At 48.5% G+C, this 14,344-nt stretch overlaps 5 protein-coding genes across 5 annotated transcripts; 1 reads left to right on the top strand and 4 right to left on the bottom strand.

The window, feature by feature from the left end:
• Positions 1 to 219: 219 nt before the first annotated feature.
• VTN77DRAFT_6914 (uncharacterized protein) lies at positions 220 to 1,731 on the top strand (the record flags this gene model as incomplete). The annotated part of the gene is made up of 2 exons (XM_069423245.1): positions 220 to 1,422; positions 1,477 to 1,731. 2 exons carry the CDS (start codon positions 220 to 222, stop codon positions 1,729 to 1,731), a joined length of 1,458 nt encoding a protein of 485 aa, XP_069275803.1.
• Positions 1,732 to 4,653: 2,922 nt separating this feature from the next.
• VTN77DRAFT_6913 (uncharacterized protein) lies at positions 4,654 to 5,009 on the bottom strand (the record flags this gene model as incomplete). Its single annotated transcript, XM_069423244.1, has 2 exons — positions 4,654 to 4,674; positions 4,734 to 5,009. 2 exons carry the CDS (start codon positions 5,007 to 5,009, stop codon positions 4,654 to 4,656), a joined length of 297 nt encoding a protein of 98 aa, XP_069275802.1.
• An 858-nt stretch (positions 5,010 to 5,867) lies between these two features.
• Positions 5,868 to 6,809, bottom strand: VTN77DRAFT_6912 (uncharacterized protein; the record flags this gene model as incomplete). Its single annotated transcript, XM_069423243.1, has 1 exon — positions 5,868 to 6,809. The coding sequence occupies one exon, from the start codon at positions 6,807 to 6,809 to the stop codon at positions 5,868 to 5,870; it is 942 nt and encodes a 313-aa protein (XP_069275801.1).
• A 175-nt stretch (positions 6,810 to 6,984) lies between these two features.
• On the bottom strand, positions 6,985 to 7,737 carry VTN77DRAFT_6911 (uncharacterized protein; the record flags this gene model as incomplete). The annotated part of the gene is made up of 2 exons (XM_069423242.1): positions 6,985 to 7,463; positions 7,518 to 7,737. The coding sequence occupies 2 exons, from the start codon at positions 7,735 to 7,737 to the stop codon at positions 6,985 to 6,987; spliced, it is 699 nt and encodes a 232-aa protein (XP_069275800.1).
• Positions 7,738 to 11,784: 4,047 nt separating this feature from the next.
• Positions 11,785 to 12,903, bottom strand: VTN77DRAFT_6910 (uncharacterized protein; the record flags this gene model as incomplete). Its single annotated transcript, XM_069423241.1, has 1 exon — positions 11,785 to 12,903. The coding sequence occupies one exon, from the start codon at positions 12,901 to 12,903 to the stop codon at positions 11,785 to 11,787; it is 1,119 nt and encodes a 372-aa protein (XP_069275799.1).
• Between the last annotated feature and the right edge of the window lie 1,441 nt (positions 12,904 to 14,344).

Raw genomic sequence — 14,344 nt, 5'->3', positions numbered from 1 at the left:
TCGTGGGCGTGACAATGTATGGCTCCCCTCTCGATTAGCAATCATTAATTCACCTCCTTTCGCTTGCTTTCCCCCCGCCAACTCGTCCCTCCTTACCTCATCTCTCCGACTACCACTGCCCCGCATCTCCCTCACCTACGGAGTACGTCGGACTCAACTGACATGTCCGTGGCTATCAGCGTGTCGGATCAGGTCTACGCCCCTTCCTCCACGAGCACCATGCTTGGAGGCGCCGTCAATCGGGCCGCAAAGTCTTCGTCGGAATCCGCTTTTCGTTCGTCGCCGGCAGCATCCCAGCAGCGCCATCCCAGCAGCGGTAGCTCCAGATCTACCTCCACGACCGCCAACAACACCCCCGCCTCGTCCACCGTCGCCTCGACAAATGCCCCTCCTTATCCATCATCATACGATGTACCAGCCTATGTCTCCAAGTCTCAGCAGCACTATCAACAATCCCCACGGACCTCAATCGCGGCCGCCGCGATGACCAATTCGAGACCTGATGACAGTGGGCATGCTGCATCGCATACTCCATCGCGTTCAAAGGACTCCAGACATCATCACCAGGCATCGCATGGTACCGCCCTAGGCTATCCGGGCCAACAGCGGATGCCAACCGCGAGCACCTCATCTCCATCATCCCCACGATTCCAACCGTCCTACCCGTCGACCCGGTCTCTTGGAGGCTCCGAGGCCACCTCACCGAACCGGATCAAAGTGCGTGATCTCTCCCATATCCAGAGCTTTGCCAACGAGGAGTTCTTGGAACGAGCCCGACGAGGGGGGCGGGGTCTGGAGGGTGGGCGCCAGTATGAGATCAGTTCGATGCCGGTGACAGATATCATCGAGATGGTCGCCGGTCTGTTAACCAAGATCACGAAAACTAATGACATGCAACATGAACACATCCATCGACATATCCCCCCGCCCGACGGCACAGCCAATCTGAGTCCGCAGGCCAGCAGTGTTCTTGCCTTTCACGGTAAAAATGTGCCCAGCATCACCATCCTGAGTTATCTCACGCGCATCCACAAGTATTGCCCCACCACGTACGAAGTCTTCCTCAGTCTGTTGGTGTATTTCGATCGCATGACGGAGATGATCAACCGTCGTGCGGTACGGAGGCGGCGACGCTTGGATTCCTGCGCCAGGCCGTCCGATACCCGTTCCAACTCGACGGCGTCCGTTATGACGCCCCCATCGTCGAGTGGGATGACGGCGCAGGACCCGAAGTCGCCAGACTCGTCGGTCCCGTCGTCGTTGCAGCTTGAGGAGGAGGAGGAGGAGGAGGAGGAGGAAGAGAATTTCTCCAACTTCTTTGTCGTCGACAGCTTCAATATCCACCGGCTGGTCATCGCGGGGGTGACGTGTGCTAGTAAATTCTTTTCAGACGTTTTTTACACTAATTCGCGGTACGCAAAGGTAGGTTCAGCTGTCATCTTCGGATCATCCAATATACTAATCACTGGTGAATAGGTGGGCGGCCTTCCTCTTGTCGAGCTCAACCACCTCGAGCTGCAATTTCTCCTGCTGAACGACTTCCGACTTTCGATACCGGTGGAAGAACTAGAAGCATATGGGACTATGCTAGTGGAGTTCTACGCTCGCGAAATGATAGCACAGCAACAGCAGAAACTTGCTGCGCCGTTGGCACCTCCGAACCCTGGCGGCAGAGAACAGAGGCGCGGCGAGTCGGAATGTAGCCAGACCCCGACGCCTCCGCGATCGTGATAGTTTGTCCATATCTTTTATTCCCTTTTCATGCGATAATTTCGGCTGTAACGTCTCACGTGATAGAAGGATAGGTTCATTTTGGCGAAGTGTGCTTGCTATATGGTGGGCGTGGACGATCGATCATTGCTCTGGATCATGATTTTTGTCAAGTACCCATGATGATATCATTCCGTTTTCATATTCGTGACGACTGCTGTTTGATAGATATTTTCCGTGAGTGTTATTGCTTCGTTTCGTTTTTTTTACATGTCAGGCGTCCTGTGTTACTGCTGCTATCTATCTCTCTTCGATGTTTATAAATCTGGGCGTGTCCTGGCGTTTTACTGGCGTTGAATTTTCCTGTCGGAGGTATTTACTTTGATATTTTAGCATTAGCATAGCATCACTGTGCTTTTACATTCCATTGTAGTATACTGGCTTCGCGTACTGGCTTTATGGTAACTATTTGATGTATCTCATCTGGTCTCGCCAGCTTCCGTTTTCCAACCTCTTCGTGTTAAATGCATCGCATTGCATTTAACTTGCGGACGCGATAATCTCTCTCGCCCGGATAGCTTCACGCGAGTAGCTCTCCTATGGAATTGAATGCGGTCAATCCGGGAAACCCTTCGTGATGTACCATCTCTAGACATTCCGTTCTGACTGTTGCCTTGAACCTTTACCACCCCTATTCTCAGTCAGTCAGTCAGTCAGCCAGCCCGTTAGTCCCGGCTGGTTTTCATCCATATCCCAAACAAACAAAGCTCCCGAGTATGGTATGGTATGCTGTCCTATGCTATCCTATCCTATCCTACCCTGACCTGGCGAAAGTCCATTATCCTTATCCTTCAACGTTTTTCCTCCCTTTTCTCTCTGGCTCTTTTTCTTTAATTTCGGGTTACGTACAGTTTCCTTCCTTCCTTCCTTTTTTATTTCTTTAAATCCGTAAATTTAAATCAGTAAATGAGTAAAAAAATAGATTCCAACCCTGGAAAGCGAAGCAAGACGAAGGAAGGAACCATAACCACTCAGTATGATTTTTTTTGAAAAAAAAAGGAAAGTAAACGGTGTGGTGCAGGAGTACTTATTATGTTTACGCCTACCTAGGTATGTATTTGTTTATGATGCCCTAAATTCAGGTAGACAGGCAAGGTAGACAGAAAGGCAGACAGAGAGGGAGAGAGAGATAGCCAGATATTTGTTGAATTCATTCTAATTTTTATTTCTGCTAGAAAGAAGGAGGAGGAGGAGGATGTGGCATCTCGTCTCATCCTCCGTCATGGATACTATAAATCCATTCTATATTTTCAGCATACTACTTTACAAGATCACAACAAGAGAAACAAAAAAAAGAGGAAAGTCGCAGAACTAAATGTCCTGGCGTGGCCCTCCTAGGGAGTAATCTGATTGAAAATATCAACCAATCTCTCTTGCCCTGTTTCACGACTGTTAGAAGTGTCAGAAGTGAATTGAAAACCTGGATCGGGTCTATGGATATATAGTATAATACTATAGATAAGTAAATAAAGCTGGTCTGCTAGTCTATTTAACAGTTTGTGCTGAGAGCTTGAAGGAAAGAAAGACTGGACGTGAAGCAAGTAAGCAAGTCACTGTTGTTTCTCAACATCAGCAATAGCAGTATATAGCAGCAGGAGGAGATGGGACCAGTCACTCCATGATATCTCAACCTACCAATCAGATACCTAGCTAGACCTCAATCTCAACCTCGACCTAATCTCGATCTGATCTCAACCCTAACCCGAATAATGCCATTCAGGTATTAATTAAAGAGGCGGGTACATGTACATGTAGAGAGCGAGGCAGAGCTGACTCACCCAAATGATGTCGTCAGCGGACGGATCGCATCGCGTTGCATTGCAGCTACGGGTCCTTTCATTTTTGTCATCGTCAATCAAACATAGTTATCCTGATTCAATTCCTCTCCTCTCCTCCTCCACTACCTAAATGAATAGATGGACGTATGCTTGGAGAAGAGAAGAGAAGAGAACGCTGAGGTGATACTGTATCACAACAACTATGCTGGAATAACCCTACATATGTATATATGTACTAGTTCAAGCCCATTTTCTAATAATAACTATTCTTTTTTTTTCTAAAAAAAATGAGTAAAGAAATGTCAATCCCAAAAAATTCTTCAAGATCTATATCTAATGTTTATTTTTTATTTTTTCCCCAAGGTCTTAATATTAACGATTTTTGTATAAAGATCACGATATGAATTCCCTTTATATATATACTCAAGAATTAATTATTCATTTGTAACAAATAAACCTTTTCAAGGAAAAAAAAATTTTTTCTAAGTTTACTAAGTTTATATATAGTGAGGAATTTTAGAGTTATGTGTTGGAGGACATGATATGTAGTTCGGATTTACCAAGAAGCTGGTGTCATGGCACCTCTTTTTTTCTGGCCGAATCTACAACATTATAATAGTTTAACTGAATTTAAAAAGTCTATATATATATATTAGAAATATAGTTTTGCTAATTTTCTAATTAACATTTCCTCTTCAAAAATACTACTTCTATATAACCTTGTGTTGAGAAATAAATAAAAAATAAAATATACAATGGGATCATCCAGAAAGTTTTCATACAGTACTTATACTTACTGCACATTGGCTCAGTGGTGCGTTTTGACGGCAAGGGTTTACAAACATATGCGGATACTAAGTCCAGCTCCAGCTATATACATACATAGGATCTTGCTCCCCAGCTAGGATATTTATCATGTAGCTGAGTGAGTTAAGGTGAATGAATCCTCTTCTATATATCTGCTGTGCAAGCATAAGTGATAGACGGTACTGAAGAGAGAGAGAGACAATGCTAAGAGGAATGAATGAATCGAAGAACTGGTCGAGGTGAGTTAGTTTTCTAAGTTTTAACTTTGGCAAACACCCATCACAAGTACCGCGGTGTCTTACCGTTCCGGACTGTTGGGCTGGATAAAGTGCCTGGAGCGATCCCTACTGGAGTAAGATCGCCAAACAAGACCCTCACAAGGCACTGGAGAGCCAGACTGGTATAGTCATAGGTGCACAGGAAGGTAGGGATCTGGGGATCTTCCAGCAAGTCGAATGGAGAACTGACCGCAACGGCAATAAACTGCTTGCCACCAGAACCATGGCTGGCACACAGCATCCCAACATATCTTGTGAAGCCGTACTGGTATGCATTGCGACCTGCATCTGCCGTGCAGACAATCACAACCTGCGCACTGGCCACTAGATCCTCGTGGAAAGACCGGATACCGCTGGCAGCATACGATGTGTGCATGACTCTCCCCTTCCTTTTTTTTTCCCCCCTAAGAAGACCACAATGCTGGCCCAGACTAAGAATGTACCAAGTAGGTAGATATTCTCGCTCGTAGTGTGTCGATTTTAACTTTTAAACGTGGAGCGGAATCTACACCAATACTGTCCCCTAGAGCGTCCATACTACAGATTTTTTGCCGCCTTTGTAGGTTCAAAGCGGTTGGGGTTAGGAATACTAAGGCCTGAACTGGTATTGCATTGCATTACTACGTTCAATAATCCTTTCATACAATCAAGAAAAACGCCAAAACGCCGGACTTCTCCTTCAAGCTCGTCCGTCTCATCAACTCCAGGACCGTTCAGCACATGAGGTATCAATACTGGCATCGTACAACTATCATCGATGAGATTTGGAAGAAAGATTCTTCCCACGCAGGAAGAAATGAATGAGGAGAACGGGTCTTTTACGGCACTTTGAGCCGACTCATTGTTAAGGGGAATCGATCATGGTGACATCTTCCGAAGTCTCCGTTTTGGTGTCTCGGAATGGGTCGTCTTCTGGCCCCTGCTGCTCCACGTTCTCCGGTTGGCTGCTCCCTTCCCTTTTCGAAAAGCGATCGTAGTAAAGGGCATTGTGAAGCTGATCTTTGTGATGATTCACTGCGATGTTACCAGCCCTTGAGGAAGGCATGACATCGCGGAAGAAATCCCGGGCGTAGTCTCTGGCGTCCATCGCGTCGATACAGCCGAAAATGAGCTCATCGTGTCCTTTCGAATGGACTGCCCAGATCCTCGGGTTCGTGGCCTTAGTATAGGACACCTCAAGGGAGACGTCATTGGTACCGAGGTCCAGGAGTATGAAGAGCAATTTGGTGTGGGGTCATTCGAAAATGATATGCTGGAAATCGGTCCGGACCAAGGGTCGACGAGTACGTTGCTCAGGCTGCGGTCCGTCGACGGAAAAGAAATCCTCCTTTAGGATCGAGCTCGGAGTTGAGGTCTCTGTCCGGTTCTTAACCTGTACCAAAACCGCGCCAACCTTGCTCGGGTCGAAGGCCTGGTCGGGATCACCCGTGTAGAATGGGAGCACCTGATCATAAGTCTTCTGGCAGGGAGCTAATTGCAAGGCAGAGCATCGCCGGAGGAGGATAAAACATAGCCGTTCAAAAGACTCTGCTGTTAAGTATTCCTCCGTGGAGGTGAAGGATAAAAAGTTCATCCGGGCACTCAAAATCTCCCCATCAATAGAGTCAATAGCTGCATGGTAGGTTTTCGCATATAATGCCTTCAGAAACCTTTCGACTGTGAACACAGGGAGTACGGCCTTGAAAGAAGTGTCTGCCGCATTGATTCCCGCAATAGCATCGTGGGCCAGTGTCAGGACGAGTCGCGAACACAATTCCCCCTTCCTGCCTTTGTCTATAGCCCCTCGATTTAGAAGTTCTGTGGTGAACGTCTTGATAGAGAATGCCCAGCTCATACCCCGGCAAAGATGCCGCATCGCGGCATTAGCCAGGATGGGTTCGCTGGGTGTTGTCGTGAACATCGCACCTGTGGACGGATCCACCGAATCAACCATTCGCATATAGACGTTGACCGCTGTCTGGGCCAGGGGAAGCGTCACGGGGTTCGCAAGATTCATATCAAGACACAATCGAACTGACAGGACAGCAAAGACATGATCCACATTAAAAGCATCGTAGGTTCTGGATGGATTACCACCAATGATCTTGATGGCGGCAACTTCATCAGGGCGATCATAGGCGGACCACAGTGGACGCCCAAACCTTGCCATATGTCCCACTGAGGCAAACCTCGACATAACTTCATTTTCTGGTGTCAACAGGAGCCCGCTTTTTACATCAGGGATATCTACAGTAAGTTCTGTAAACGGAGCATATCTTTTTAGCCGAAATTCCCCCCGCCAGGACGGTCGGTCTGGGGCCGGCTCATACCGCGGCGCATAATCCGGAGGCAAGATCTGATCAAGTTTCGACTCAGTAGACAGAAAAAAAATACCAGACATGATGGTCCTTTGAGATGCAGCTGATCAGACGGTTTAGAGCGACATATGGCCCACCTCTTCCGTCCTTATCAAGAAGGCTTGATACCTCATCAAAAACCATCACGAGGAGGGGGTCTTTCGTGCATGTGCGGCTGAACTGTCCCAGAATTCTTTCAAGCTTGGACAGGGCAGAACGAAGCTTTTTCATGGCGGTGCAGTTAGAGGAATTCAGAGCGGATCGTATTCCAGATAGCTTGGTGTCATCGAAGCATGCTCGAAAGGCTTGGTCACGAATGCAGGCGGCGGCAATCTTGCGGGCGCGCTCGTCCACCCGCCCACAAAACTCTACACGGAATGGTGACCGACCTCCATGAATGGGTGCCATCTTCTCATGGCTGACAGCCGCCAGCTGATCCAGTTGCGTGGGGAAAAACGGCAGAGATTGTCTCCATGAAGAAATGTATCCATTGTCTACACGCCCTGTGAGTAGGTCCCAACCAAAAAGAATGGGAGAAAAATACTTACAAATTTCGAAGCTGGCTCGCAGAATGCCAACGGCTATGGCGTGGAACCAGATGTTCGAGATCCTCTCATCTCGATCACCTGTCGTTAGATCAGGCTTGGGGTTAGGTGACGACATCAAAACCTTCTCGTGGTCTGACGGTTCACTTTGCATGAACATAAGGATCGTGTTGTCACGCGGTGGGAAGCCATATGGGTCCTTCCGTATAACATAGCTGATCATTGGGCAAATTTTGCCAAATGTATCTGCCAGTCGTGACTTGCCTGTCCCGCTGCTTTGCACAAATAACAAAGACTTTGAATAATAATCATTTTAGCCTTCCTCCTCATACTCTCGAATTCTCTCCTGCAGGATGTCATAAGAGGGGCCAACATATTCGCCTGTCCAGTGTTTCAGAAGAGCCTCAGCAGTGTGAAACTCGTCACTAGATATCTTGGCTATGTTGGTATGTGTTGGGGTTGTAGGCTTAGAAGCAACCTCTACTGCGTCTACTGTTGCATAAACCTCAAAAACAGCCTTATAAACGTCCGCTGGTTTGCGATTAGATAAGACGCTCCCCCAACATCGAACCAGCGACTGCCTGATCGACTGTAATTTATCAGATCCCATAAGGGTGGTAAACTTTCTTCTAAAGGCCTCCGCATCCACTGGCAGATTGACCTCGAAGAAGTGCCACTGTTAAAGCAGAATCATATCAAAAGAAAGGTTTTCTATGAGGGTTAGCAACTGGCCAGATCAGTGGTGGCGTCACCACTTACTGCTGGCAATGGAATTACCCACCCATTCCTCGAGCGAAGGCGGGTCTGTGATCTGAAGAAGTTGCAAATGATGACACATTGTAGACGTCCATGTCTCAATCAAAGCCTCGCTACGAGAGGACAGTTCCGTAGTCGACATATCGTCAAAGAGCTGGAGCAGCTCGTGGTATCTGCTTATCTCAGTGTAGTTAGAAGAGTTAGAACATAAACACACCCATAATATATTGGAGACTGACTCTTCAGATCGGGAGAGAAAAACAGGCGGCGAGATCCACGCGCTTTGTTCGCGTGCATAGGCACTAGAGTGGCATCTGCGACGTCAAAGGAGTACATGTAGCTCTGACAGCTTGACCGTCTTGGTATCTAATGCTCAGCGATAGGAGGATCGAGTGTCTTATATGGCGGAATGTCTTGTCTGTCGAATCTATCCATGGATCAAGCACTAGGCCTAGGTAGATTAAGATTAGGAAGATTAGGTAGACATGTCAAGGTAGACAGAGGTAGGAGATATATTGAGTGTCACATGAGGGCTCTAGTCTCGAATTGGAAATGGGGCTACTGATCCGTGGACCCCGGGAGTGACCACAACTATGTGGGGCACATGATCTGCAGGCTTCAAGCTCGGAAAGTTCCTGAAATTTCAGGTCTGGAACTTTGAAACGTCTCTGGTGTCACGACTCATACGAATGAGAACTGAGTCTATTCGGTAGCTCTAAACTAGAATCCAAAGCTGGGGAAGAAAAGAAGAAAAAGACTATCGAAGGTGTGGAGGGGTTGTGTAGATGTCTGAAGAATTCTGCCGGTATAACCTGCACACCGCTTTGGCAGGAATACACCGTCTATCGTACCGCCTTCCTAATCTGTCACCAGAATCGTTGCAACGCCGTGACATCTGGCATGTTCACCTAAAAGCTGTTATATATTACTGGTCTACTAGCTACTTAAGATAGCCTTGCCTTAACAATTAGATAAATACTTAAGCTTTAGTAGCTTTCAGAGTAAATATAATATTCTTAGTAAAATTAACTGAGCAACGCAAGAGCTCGATATAACCTCGTAGATGTTATGGCTATAAGCATGTAGAAGCTGGAACACCTGCAGCGTAGTCTAGATCGCAAAGGGCATCGAAACATCCTTCAAGAGCAACCGAGGTCTTCCAAGCTTATCTATGTGGCTTAAGTACGGCTGAGCGGATGGGAAGCCCTGTTTCCCGCACCCTATGGTCGTAGTACCAGACATTTCTGGTAAGGATTTATATTCCAATCACATTGACTTAATATAGGTGAAGTCAGCCGATTTCAAGGACCTGCTCTCCCCTTGAGTTGTCCTACAGACCTCCAAAAGAATGCTAAATGGTCTTTATCTATGGGTAGAAGATTCCGACTTCGGTACTGTATACACAGAAGCGCATACTCGGTCCACTGCCGTCTTTCTACAAGCTGAACAGCTGAACTGGAGCACATATCCTGGGATCAATCAACTCAACTCAACCGAACCCAACTTTACAACTCAAATTACTCACTACCATTAATTCCAAATGGTTTTCTTCGCTATCTCGCTGATGCTGGCTGCCGGTGAACATCGGCAGAAAGGACCACATGCTGACATTTCCTGCGGATTGAATCAGGGCTCGTGGTTAGGGCTCGGGCTGGAGCCTAGCATGACGCCTCCCATTGGACATCACTTTTGAATTCTGTCCTATCTTGCAGATAACAAAAACATTTAATCTTGTTCTGATCAGTTGGTCGAGACAGAGGTTAATATATTACTACCAGAAAGAGTTGATTTAATAGGTTTACTATTAGATGTTTATCCATAAATATATACTATACATATATTACTATATCCTTTCAAAGGCTTTTTATTCTCGAATACTGGCTACTCTTCTGTCTCATGGTGGCAACCTTCGGGGCTGTCACTTCTCCGAATTCTTTCTCCTGCAGCAGTATCTTGAATTGTGGATCCAGGATCAAAGCGCAAGGGAGTGGCTTCAGGGTTCCGAAGGAACGGTTAAACTGGTCATTCTGGTGGACATCAAAGAGCAAAAACATCGGAATCCGCCTGTAGCAGCACCATCAACCAATTGGGGGTTGACAACCTCCGAAATCCTTTACCTTTCCGAAGACCAACTGGGCCAACACATCGTCGATTGGGGTAAGCAGAACGGGTCCCTAGTTGTTAGACAGGTAAAGGTCAATATCCATCTCTGCTTTGACCGGTCGCTACTAAGATATGTCTTGTAAGCTGAATTCTCCTCCTCTAATAGTGAGTTTTCCTGCAACCAAGCCATTCACGATAGCCTCCGTTACTCAATCTGAGACTTGGTACCTGACTTAAACGGGGATACTGAGTTCAACATTCTAGTCGAAGCTTTGGCCGCTCAGATGCAACGAGCCATCCAGAGGCACTAGATAGAGAAGGCAAGGGGGATTGCCCGGATAAGATAGGATGCCCTGAGAGTATCAGTCATACCAGTAGATTCATAGGATTTGTATGAACTAGGGTACTGTTCTTTCTAGAAACCTAGGATCTGTTATCTTGTCTTGTCATGCTCTGCTAGGTATATTACTGCTTACTTCAACTTGCTATTCTTTCTGAAATTGATCATTTGCCATTCATATTTAATCAAAAGAAAGAAATACGTAGCTAGGTCACAGCTTACAAGGCAGAAACCAGAGTAGTAATTCGAGCAAACACGGCTTACAAAGCGGTAGGTACTGTACCTAGGTAGGTAGTTATATTGACGTTTCCTCCTTTGCAATTGGTTCACAAGACAAAGACTTGGATAGTGCGTACACACAGGCTAGAGATATCATTCAAACTGAATCACCAGTTTCATGCATTCTCCATGCAAAACACAAAGGCAACATTCGAATGCTCATACTGGCACACCTCTCTTATTGCAGATATATGGCAGATAGACGAACAGAAGGGAAATAAAAATAAAAAAAAAAGGAAAGAAAACACAAAGGAAAGACAAAGGAAAGGGGGAAAAGGGGAGGGGAAGGGAGTCCGACTCACTACCTGCCAGTATCAACATCCTCCCCGGAGGGTTGAGCCTCGAGCTCAACCCTCCACTGCCGGCAATATCATCGAGTACATCGTTAGTGAGTCCTTTCATCAAGGGGAAGAAGACACTTACCAATGAAAAGTAGAGTCCGGAGCCACTGGCTCGTCTCTTAGTCCAAAGTCTGAGATGAGAGTGGTCTCCGGTGAGACGGCGATCTATAAACCATTAGCAGTACCTGGACAGTCTCTCCCGAGGGAGAAGGACCGGAGCCAGTCAACAAGAGTGGGGGGGGGGGGGGGGGGGGGGGGGGGGGGGGGGGGGGGGGGGGGGGGGGGGGGGGGGGGGGGGGGGGGAGGGGAATAAAAAAGAATAACAGGATAAAAAGACAAAAAATAAAATATACAAAGAAAAAGCAAGGGTAAAGAGCGTGCAAAAGCAAAACGAGAGTGCGGTTCAGGGAAGAGGTGTGCTGATCAGGGAAACGAGCGAAAGTGAATGAACTTACAGAGCAAATCCACCACGGTCCCTGATCCTCTGTCGCCAGGCAAGCCAGGCAGCAAAAACATCTGACCTGTCCCATCCCCGATACGCCTTCTCCTGCCACCGACGCTTGATCCGAGCGAGCGTGTTCCACGCGCAGCCGTCGTTCGCGCACGGCCGGTCTGCGCTGTGGTAGTAGAGGGAGCTGTGGTCATGACCCCACATGGTCATGTACTTGTCGGTCTCTCCCTCGTCGTCGGGCTCGGCTCGAGGCGTGACTCTCCATCCCTGCAGTCGTCCCGTCAGGAAGGCCCAAGCGCCGTCTCGGTGGACGTCTCGCTGGCGGTCGATCCAGAAGTCGACCTCGTGGACGGTCACATCGCCGAAACGAACCCGTTTCACCGGCTTCTCCTTGAACGAACCGGGCCAAACAAGGATGCTATCGGTGGCGGTTTCCGCTTGGCGAGTGCTTGACTTGGCCGAAACACGAGTCGTGGGACGGGCGGAGGGCGTTGGCGGTCGTGCAGTCGTGGGGGTTGTCGCCGACTTGCCTTTGGGCAACCAAGGTCGTGGTCGGTCTTGACGGGCTGCGCACCGGTCCTCGAGCCAGGACAATCTCGACGTCGCTGGACGCGGTGGAGGAGGGGTCGAAAGAGTGGCAACGGCGGGGCGGACCAGCTTGCAAGGAGTGGACAAGCGGGAGACGGATCCCTCCGAAGAATCAGACAGGCGGCTCTGAGGCCGGGACGACACTTTCAGCGTGGAAAATGCCTTGGAAGAACGAACGAGGACGGGGATGCGCGATGGCGGAGGGTCCATCGGGAGGGGGCGGTTGATGGGCGCCTTGCTGACACCGGACTTGGACATAGACGGGGTGTCCCATCCATTGTACCGGGGAGGAGAGCGAGGGCGTGGCGGAGGAAGGCGGGGACAATGAAGGACTGGGCGACGAGGCGCCGGAGTCACCGGGCGAGGAGGAAGAGGAGCAAGAGGATGAGCAAGCGAGCGCAAAGGGACGAAATCCGGGTTCTCACGGAACTTGACAGGACCACGAGGCATCGGTTTGAAAACCGGCTGTCCGCGGTATCGTGAGGCCGGGTCCCTCATAAAAGGGATACCAGGGATGCAACGGCAGTGCATTGCGAGAGAGTCCACTGGTAAGAAGAGAAGCAGTAGAGAGGAGAGCAGTAGAGAGATGTGAGCAGTGGTAAAGTGGTAAGCGTGGTAAGCGCAGAGAGCAGTGTAAGAGCGTGTGAGAGCAGCAAGAGCACCAAGAGCAGCTAGAGCCAGAGAACCGTGTGGTCTGGGGAGGAAAGAGAAGAAGAAGAGGAAAAGCCAGGGGCGGGGGGAGACGGGGTATTTATGGGGTTGTTTGGAGGGGAGGCTGCCTGTTGCTCGTTGCTTAGGACAATGGGGTGAGGACTGCCCAAAGAGGAAGTGTAGATGGAGGGCAGCAGGGAAAACAGTGAAAATTCTGCAATATTGCCTGGTTGGGAAGGGGGGCTCAAACAACAGATGACGTGCTTACGATAAACGCGGCAGTTGCGTCCCAGGAAAATGGCCTACGATGAAGAAGACGAGAAAAAAAAAGATGAGACGGCGTGTTCTCCATATGATCGTGGAGGCACTTTTTGATATTACTGTTTTTATGACGCGTTGCCTGTAATATGGCACGTAAGGTGTACCAATATGGTCTCTTCACCTCTCGATCTTGCTCCAAGAGTGGAAGATCAGTCGGTTTGCGAGCGCGGCTCGATCGTCACACGAGAATTTCCAGGCCCGAGGCTGCTACATGCAATGCAATGCCGTTCAAACAGACGTGACGTTGAAATTAGCTGATCTTGAAATATCCCAAAACGGAATAGCGGATGATTCTCGTCTACTGTATAGAGCAGGTCCCGGCGAAACTGACACTAGCGCCTTCAAACCGTCTTTTCTCGCGTGGAATCAAAGACCAGAAGAAGAGCTTGATGATGCCTCGATTCTTGAACGTCAGGAATCAATCAAGCAGACAGAAGCCTAAGGCATGGCGGTTGTTGACTTTGCCCAAGTTCCTACTTGGAAGGAGCTCAGCAGGCTCTGTCTGCGCGTCGCAATGGTTACCGTGTAGGTGTCGTCTTGCCTGCGTCATCATCGTTCTGTGAGAGTCGCCTGTTTGTCTGGTCAAAAAGGAAAGTCCTGAGCGTGGATATGATCGTCAAAACATGAATATGTGTTGGAAGCCCTCCAGAGGTAAAGATCTTTATATACACTCGCCTCTCAAAACACATATTCTGCAGCAAACTCAACAAACAGACGGTTACTTCCAGTATACCCTCCCCTCCATCAGCCTCCGTGCTGTGCGAAAGACTGTCGACTTCTCTAACTTGCCATTCTCATTGTAGGTGGCTCCAACGACTAATTTCCCGCTCGGATGCCCGATCACCAGTTCTGCTTTCTCAGAAGAGCCGTCCGGAAGACACTCATTTACGACAGTGCCTGCAAGTTTCGCCGCTGCTGACACAGCCAGTCCTGACGTGATAGGCAGCGCCTTGTGCGGCTGGCCAGTTGAGATAGCACGAACGACAACGTCCACAGAATC

This window comes from Rasamsonia byssochlamydoides (genome assembly GCF_041956645.1).
Source record: "Rasamsonia byssochlamydoides strain NRRL 3658 unplaced genomic scaffold VTN77scaffold_54, whole genome shotgun sequence".
In the NCBI taxonomy this organism is placed as follows: Eukaryota; Fungi; Ascomycota; class Eurotiomycetes; order Eurotiales; family Trichocomaceae; genus Rasamsonia; species Rasamsonia byssochlamydoides.
The sequence above is the reverse complement of the archived record's forward strand: the minus strand, read 5'-3'. Positions and strand labels throughout refer to the sequence as shown.